The sequence below is a fragment of the Entelurus aequoreus genome, linkage group LG06, assembly GCF_033978785.1.
Source record: "Entelurus aequoreus isolate RoL-2023_Sb linkage group LG06, RoL_Eaeq_v1.1, whole genome shotgun sequence".
Taxonomy (NCBI): domain Eukaryota; kingdom Metazoa; phylum Chordata; class Actinopteri; order Syngnathiformes; family Syngnathidae; genus Entelurus; species Entelurus aequoreus.
This window is the reverse complement of record NC_084736.1, coordinates 33963092-33973051: the sequence shown is the minus strand read 5'-3', so window position 1 is coordinate 33973051 and position 9960 is coordinate 33963092. Positions and strand designations below refer to the sequence as shown.

The window sequence follows — 9960 nt, the reverse complement described above, 5'->3', positions numbered from 1 at the left end:
ACGAAGGCCTGCATGCGGAACCAGTTTTCTGTGATTTGAGGACTCGGACTTACCGGCCAAGGCGGACTTCCAGAGGTGCGGTCCTTGGTCCTTGCAGCACACCTGCCCCCCCCAGCCGCCTGCCAGCGTCCAAGGCTGGTACGGGTCCACCGGAAGCAGGCCGTCATGGCGCGGCTCGGCAGCCCCGAGCGTCTGGACCACGGACACGTCCAGGTAGCTGGCCACGGGCTGGTAGGGTCCCGGGTGGTAGAAGAAGTCTTTGGGCCGGGGGCTGGGGTACTCCTCACAGTTGTCCACGTAAGGCGCGGCCTTCACCCTGCACGGGTAGTAGCCGCCCGCCAAGTAGGAGTACGGGAGAGCGCCCTGCGGCGGCCCCGACGACGTGAACGAGTCGCTCGTGCCCGCGGACACGTCGGCGGCCGAGTAGCCGGCGGTGTGCATCATAGGCGACGTGTGCGCGCCCAGGGCGGCCGAGTGCGCCATGGCGTTCCCGCCAGACATCAAGGCGTCCATGGTCTTGTTCCTGTTCCGGCCCGGGTCTTCGTAGAGGAACATCTTAGCGATGGCAGCAGATCATAGCAACGTCGGCTTTCATGGAGTGACACGGCGTGCGTGCGTGCGTGCGCGCGTCTCTCCCGCTCTGAAGGAAAATGCAGCAAACACCGCGCTCTCCCAATGGAGCAGGCGGCGGGTCACGTGACCGGAAGACGGAGACGAGGAGGAGAAGCATGTCGCTCCACTCAGTCAAAGAACAGCAACACATGAACTATCCATACACCAACACATGACCGTATGAACACATGAACATATCCATACACCAACACATGACTGTATGAACACATGAACATATCCATACACCAACACATGACTGTATGAACACATGAACATATCCATACACCAACACATGACTGTATGAACACATGAACATATCCATACACCAACACATGACCGTATAAACACATGAACATATCCATGCACCAACACATGACTGTATGAACACATGAACATTTCCATACACCAACACATGACTGTATGAACACATGAACATATCCATACACCAAGACATGACTGTATGAACACATGAACATATCCATACTTGAACTTATGACTGTATGAACACATGAACATATACAAACCCCGTTTCCATATGAGTTGGGAAATTGTGTTAGATGTAAATATAAACGGAATACAATGATTTGCTAATCATTTTCAACCCATATTCAGTTGAATATGCTACAAAGACAACATATTTGATGTTCAAACTGATAAACATTTTTTTTTTGCAAATAATCATTAACTTTAGAATTTGACGCCAGCAACACGTGACAAAGAAGTTGGGAAAGGTGGCAATAAATACTGATAAAGTTGAGGAATGCTCATCAAACACTTATTTGGAACATCCCACAGGTGAACAGGCAAATTGGGAACAGGTGGGTGCCATGATTGGGTATAAAAGTAGATTCCATGAAATGCTCATGCATTCACAAACAAGGATGGGGCGAGGGTCACCACTTTGTCAACAGATGCGTGAGCAAATTGTTGAACAGTTTAAGAAAAACCTTTCTCAACCAGCTATTGCAAGGAATTTAGGGATTTCACCATCTACGGTCCGTAATATCATCAAAGGGTTCAGAGAATCTGGAGAAATCACTGCACGTAAGCAGCTAAGCCGGTGACCTTCGATCCCTCAGGCTGTACTGCATCAACAAGCGACATCATTGTGTAAAGGATATCACCACATGGGCTCAGGAACACTTCAGAAACCCACTGTCAGTAACTACAGTTGGTCGCTACATCTGTAAGTGCAAGTTAAAACTCTCCTATGCAAGGCGAAAACCGTTTATTCAACAACACCCAGAAACGCCGTCGGCTTCGCTGGGCCTGAGCTCATCTAAGATGGACTGATACAAAGTGGAAAAGTGTTCTGTGGTCTGACGAGTCCACATTTCAAATTGTTTTTGGAAACTGTGGACGTCGTGTCCTCCGGACCAAAGAGGAAAAGAACCATCCGGATTGTTATAGGTGCAAAGTTGAAAAGCCAGCATCTGTGATGGTATGGGGGTGTATTAGTGCCAAAGACATGGGTAACTTACACATCCGTGAAGTCACCATTAATGCTGAAAGGTACATACAGGTTTTGGAGCAACATATGTTGCCATCCAAGCAACGTTACCATGGACGCCCCTGCTTATTTCAGCAAGACAATGCCAAGCCACGTGTTACATCAACGTGGCTTCATAGTAAAAGAGTGCGGGTACTAGACTGGCCTGCCTGTAGTCCAGACCTGTCTCATATTGAAAATGTGTGGCGCATTATGAAGCCTAAAATACCACAACGGAGACCCCTGGACTGTTGAACAACTTAAGCTGTACATCAAGCAAGTTTGGGAAATAATTCCACCTGAGAAGCTTCGAAAATGTGTCTCCTCAGTTCCCAAACCTTTACTGAGTGTTGTTAAAAGGAAAGGCCATGTAACACAGTGGTGAACATGCCCTTTCCCAATTACTTTGGCATGTGTTGCAGCCATGAAATTCTAAGTTAATTATTATTTGCAAAAAAAAAAAAAAGTTTATGAGTTTGAACATCAAATATGTTGTCTTTGTAGCATATTCAACTGAATGTGGGTTGAAAAGGATTTGCAAATCATTGTATTTCGTTTATATTTACATCTAACACAATTTCCCAACTCATATGGAAACAGGGTTTGTACATACACCAACATATGACTGTATGAACACATGAACATATCCATACTTAAACTTATGACTGTATGAACACATGAACATATCCATACACCAACACATGACTGTATGAACACATGAACATATCCATACACCAACACATGATTGTATGAATACATGAACATATCCATACACCAATACATGACCGTATAAACACATGAACATATCCATACTTGAACTTATGACTGTATGAACACATGAACATATCCATTCACCAACACATGACCGTATGAACACATGAACATATCCATACACCAACACATGACCGTATGAACACATGAACATATCCATACTTATGAATGTACGAACACATGAACATATCCATACTTGAACTTATGACTATATAAACACATGAACATATCCATACTTATGATTGTACGAACACATGAACATATCCATACTTGGACTTATGACTGTATGAACAAAAGAACATATGACTATGGAAACATATGAATATATCAACACATGAATATACAAATGAGTATGAACACATGATCATGTGAATATACGAACACATTAACATATGGCTATATATATATATATATATATATATATATATATATATATATATATATATATATATATATATATATATATATATATACATACATACATACATACATACATGAATATATGAATAAATTCACTCATGAATATACGGGCACATGAATATATGAACACATGAACTCATGAATATATGAATAAATTCACTCATGACTATACAAACACATAAATATAAGAGCACATGAACATATGAATATATGAACACATGAATATATGAATACATTTACTCATGACTATACGAACACATGAACATATGAATATATCAGCATGTGAACATATGACTATATCAACACATGAACATATATGAATGCATTAACTTATGACTATACGAACACATGAGCGTATGAATACATGAACTTATGAATATTCGAACACATGAGTATATGAACATATGACTACATGAGCATTTGTAAAAACCTGCACAAAACCACAATATTCCCAATTGGATAAATACAAGTCTATCCTATCCAAACCTATCCAGACCAGTGATGGCCAGCGCAGCAGGCTCAGGAGGCTGAGAAACGGGGTCCCACAAGGGTCTGTCCTCTCACCGATGCTCTTCGACATCTACATCTTTGACCTACCGGTGACGACATCTAGAAGGTATGGATACGCGGATGACCTAGCCATCATGCTACACCGGCCCACATGGAAGGCGGTTGAAGAGGGTCTCAATCAGGACATGGATGTCCTGGCTGCCTACCTTCGAAGCTGGCGACTGCAGCTCAGTAAGGGAAAGACTGTATCAGCAGCATTCCACCTCTGCAACAGGGAAGCAAGAAGGGAGCTGGAGATCTTAGTGGACAACAAACCCCTGGAGTTCCAGCAGGCCCCAAAGTACCTGGGCGTACGCTTGGACAGGACACTGTCCTACAAACAACATTTGGATGAAGTGAGGGCTAAAGTAACAGCAAGGGTCTCACTCATCCGGCGCCTAGCTGGTACAACCTGGGGGGCCTCGGCCAAGGTACTACGTATCTCCACACAAGCCCTCGTATTCTCTGCAGCTGAGTACTGTGCCCCAACCTGGTGTAGAAGCCCACATGCCAAGAAGGTCGATACGGCCATCAACAATGCCCTCCGGATCATAAGTGGCTGCCTGAAACCCACCCCCGTGTTCTACCTGCCAGTCCTAGCAGGGATAGCGCCAGCCGGCCTACGGCGAGAGGCCGCTACCCTTGCCCTGGCAAGGAAAGCCCAGGAACACAGCTGGCACCTCCTCCATGAAACCACCACCATGGTAACACCTCCAAGCAGACTCAAGTCCCGCCACCCATACAATCAGGCCGCACAAGAGATGCTTATTTCCATCCCGGAGGATCTGACAACCAAAGCCTGGCTGGCAGCGGAATGGAAGCAGGAGTGGGAGTCAGCAGGACAGACACGCCTACACCATTACATCCAGGATCCTGGAGGTGGCGTGAAGGGAGAAGATCTACCTCGCCGGCAATGGACCCTCCTGAACCGCCTTCGCACAGGGGTTGGTTGCTTCAAAGCGTCCATGAAGAAGTGGGGCCTAACAGACAGTGCAGCGTGTGAGTGCGGGGAGCCTGAGCAGACTGCCGACCACATGTGGCTTGTACAGCCCTTTGAGACACTTGTGATTTAGGGCTATATAAATAAACATTGATTGATTGATCATCACCACCTGTCCCCGGCATAGACCACCTTCAGAGGAGGGCCTCTTCCAAGTGGGACCTGAGACGAGGGAGTGGCTACACGACACGAAGATGGACATATGAAGACGATACACGAAAGAAGAAGAAGACTATCCAAACCTATATGAACACATGAAAATATGAATATATTAATTTATAAATATATGAGTAAATAAACACGTGACTATATGAACACATGACTATATGAACAAATTAATACATGAACTTATGAACATATGAATATACGAACACATGAACATATGAGTACATCAACAAATGACTATATGAACACATGAAAACATCAACACATGGAAATATGACAATATTAACATGTGAATATACAAACACATGAACATATGAATTATGTGAACAGATGAACACATGAATATATCAACACATGAATATAATAACACATGACCTTGAGTGCCCTGAAAGGTGCTTTACACAAAATAAATGTATTATGAACATGTAATATACGAACACATGACTAAATGAACACATGAATTTGTGAATATAAGAACACATGAACATCTGAGTATATTGAAAAATGAACACATGCAAATATTAACATGTGAATATATGAACACTTGAATTTATAGTTATAGAAATACATGAACATGTGACTAAACAAACATATGAATACATTAACTTGTGACTACACAAACATATGAATATATCAACACATGGATGTATGATTATAGGAATACATGAACATGGGACTACACAAACATATGAATACATGAACAAATGTACATATGAATGTTCAAATACACATGGACATATGATTATGTGTAATACATGAATATATCAACAACTGAACAAATGATGAATACATGAACATATGAAAATATGAACACATGAAAATATCCATCCTTTTTCTATAGCGTTCGTCCTCATTAGGGGCGGGTCCATGACACGTAAACATGTGCATATATCAATAAATAAAAATATACCATATGTGAAATATATATATATATATATATATATATATATATATATATATATATATATATATATATATATATATATATATATACACACACATACATATATACATATATATATATATATATATATATATATATATATATATATATATATATATATATATATATATATATATATATATATACACATACATATATACATATATATATATATATATATATATATATATATATATATATATATATATATATATATATATATATATATATATATATATATATATATTATACACAACTGAATATATCAGCATGAATAAATCAACATGAACATATCCATCCTTTTCCTCCACCGTTTGTCCTCATTACGGTGGCATTGACTCGTGAACAAATGAATATATAAATATTGTTGATACGTTCAATGTAAACACATGAATATTAATGTGCATTAATACAGCAACACATGGACATATGAATACATGAATACATGGACACATGAGCATATGAAAATGTTATTGCATGAATATATGAACACATGAACACATGATCATATGAACATATTATTGCATGCAGATACAAACACATGAACAGGTGTACACATGAGCATATGACCACATGAACAAATTAAAAGATGAACACAAATGAATACATGAAAATATGACCTGAACTACATGAACATATACATACATGACCATATAAACAAACAAAAAAGCATATGAATACATGAACATATGATGAACGTACACATACATGACCATATAAAAAACAAGAGCAAATTAATGCATGAACATATGATGAACACATGAACATATAAATACATGACCATATAAACAACAAGCGCATATGAATACATGAACATATAAATACATGACCATATAAACAACAAGAGCATATGAATACATTAACATATAACTAGGTGAACACATATGAACATATGAAAATATGAGCATATACATTAACATACAAAAAACACATAAACATATAAATACATGACCATATAAACAACAAGAACATATGAATACATGAACATATGATGAACACATGAACATATAAATACATGACCATATAAACAAAAAGAGCATATGAATACATGAACATATAAATACATGACCATATAAACAACAAGCACATATGAATACATGAACATAGGTAAACACACATGAACATATGAAAATATGAGCATATACATTAACATACAATAAACACATAAACATATAAATACATGCCCATTTAAACAACAAGAACATATGAATACATGAACATATGATGAACGCATGAACATATAAATGCATGACCATATAAACAAGAACATATAAATACATGAATATATAAATAGGTAAACACACATGACCATATGAACACATGGACATATGAATACATGAACATATGATGAACACATGAACATATGAATACATGAACAGGGGGTTACCCACATATGCGGTCCTCTCCAAGGTTTCTCATGGTCATTCACATTGACGTCCCACTGGGGCAGCGTTTCTCAAAGTGTGGGGCGCGCCCCACTGGTGGGGAATAGAGACATGTTAGGTGGGGCGCGAGGAACGGGAGGAAATGTCACTTAAATTTCTTTAAAAAAAAAATTATATTCTTAGATTTTTTTTTTTTACTATGCTTTCATTTTCTATACACACTGTAAATCATTTTGTGATTCTGTCTGTAAAATCCGCTATATAAATAAATGTAAATTACTTATTTTTCCTGTAGGCTTCAATTTTCTAGGTAGGAGCGAAAGTTTGACAGACATAGCAACAGTAACTAATGGGGGTGGGGCAAAGCGGAGCAAACTTTCCGATGAGCTGTTCAAGATAATGGACAGTTTCCTCAAAGAACACGACTTTAAATGGGAAAACTGTGTGGGCTTTTGCTCTGATGGCGCACAGACCATGGCAGGGTCAAGAAACGGGTTGCAGGCTCTAATAAAGAGGGTTGCGCCAAATGTGCATTGGACACACTGTGTCATTCACTCCCGTCAAGGCAGCTCAGCCCCGAACTCAATGAGGTTTTAACAGATGTTGTGAGCGCGGTAAATTTGATCAAAACACGACCACTAAAAGCGCGACTGTTCTCTGCACTGTGTGAGGAAATGTGAGCTGATCATACAGCCGTGCTGTTTCACAGTGAAGCAAGGTGGCTTTTCCGGGGCAAAGTGCTGTCGCGCGTCTTTCAGCTCAGGGCAGAGATTCGGACCTTTTTGGAGGAGGAGCGCATGCAAGCAAGTTCAGTGATGAACAATTTCTGTTGAAGCTGGCCTACCTCAGCGATATGTTTGGCAAGCTGAATGACTTCAATCTTCTGCTCCAAGGCAAGGATAAGCACATACCCCAACTGCCAGACAAAATCACTGCGTTCTCCCGAAAGCTCAAGGGATGGGGCAGGCGCCTCGACCAACAAAATATTGATGCCTTTGAGAACCTGGGTGCCACCACAGTGATCCCCTGCATCAAGCAACACATCTCCTCCCTGAGAGAAATGTTTCACAAATACTTCCCCATCAACAGTGCTCAGTACAACTGGGTTATGGATCCATTCAATGCAGCAGGTTGGTATTTATTGAATATTATACTCATATATTATACATGCATTTTATCTGTGTTGCATGCTACTTACTAACTGGAATGTTAGTCCAGATTGTTGTGTCCAGATGATTGTTGTCAAACAGATTTATTTGCATTTATTATGTAATGAAAAATAAAGTAAGCCTATTCATTTATAATATATCTGCAGCACCTGCTGATTTCATGTCTGCTGAGGAGGACCAGTTTATTGTACTGACATCTGACTCCACCCTGAGGCTGAGGTTCACCACTTATTTGATTTATTATTGAACTTGATGCAAGTTATAACACTTTTATTTGATTTATTATTGAACTTGATGCAAGTTATAACACTTTTATTTGATTTATTATTGAACTTGATGCGAGTTATGACACTTTTTTTTATTTATTATTGAACTTGATGCAAGTTATAACACTTTTGTTTTATTTATTATTGAACTTGATGCAAGTTATTTAATTTATTATTGAACTTGATGCAAGTTATACCACAGCTGCACAGTTATTTTATTTATTATTGAACTTGATGCAAGTTATACCACAGCTGCACAGTTATTTTATTTATTATTGAACTTGATGTTATTTTATGTTATTGAGTTTGAATGTATACAACTTGATGTTGATTGATGTTCAATAAATTTGAAAATGTTAAGCTTGGCATTAGCGTTCTGTTGGGGCGATGGGGGCAGGTGGGGCTTGAAAACTCCCCCTTGTCCAAAGTGGGGGATGACAAAAAAAGTTTGAGAACCACTGCACTGGGGTGAGTTTTCCTTGCCCGTATGTGGGCTCTGTACCGAGGATGTCGTTGTGGCTTGTACAGCCCTTTGAGACACTTGTGATTTAGGGCTATATAAATAAACATTGATTGATTGATTGATATTATTTTCTGTCTTTCTTTCTTTCCTTGGTGTACACAACTCTGGCTGAGTGTCAAGATCATGTTTTTGTTTTGTTATTATTGTTTACATATCACAATATTTTCATGTACAATAACTATTATTGATTATTTATTGATCATGTTTACTTTTCATGTACAATAATTAATATTGATTATTTCTTGATCATGTTTACTTTTCATGTACAATAAATAATATTGATTATTTCTTGATCATGAACACATGAACAAATGATGAAGACAAGCATGAACGTATGAATACAAAATACTAATATAATAATAAAAATAACTATATTATTATTATTATACGTTTTCTTTGTTGGCGCCTTGAACATATGAGTACATGAGCACATGAACACATGAAAAATTAATAATACATGAACATATAACCAGGTGACATATTATTGCATGAATACAAGAACGAAGCAACATGTATCGACACAAACATAATGAATACACGCATGGACATAAGAACACGTTAACTTATATGAACATATAACCATGAGAGCATATGAACACATGAAGATGACATCATGTGTTCTGACGCAGTGCGACGAACACGATCAATGTCTTTGTCTTCCTCCTCAT

General features: G+C 39.0%; 1 protein-coding gene across 1 annotated transcript in view; it reads right to left on the bottom strand.

The window, feature by feature from the left end:
• LOC133651525 (homeobox protein Hox-B13a-like) overlaps positions 1-709 on the bottom strand; it is a 7550-nt gene extending 6841 nt beyond the window's left edge. Inside the window, exon 1 of the mRNA XM_062049483.1 lies at positions 54-709. Coding sequence (XP_061905467.1) covers positions 54-555 — 502 coding nt within the window. The 5' untranslated portion in view covers positions 556-709. The remainder of the gene's footprint in view (positions 1-53) is intronic.
• Between the last annotated feature and the right edge of the window lie 9251 nt (positions 710-9960).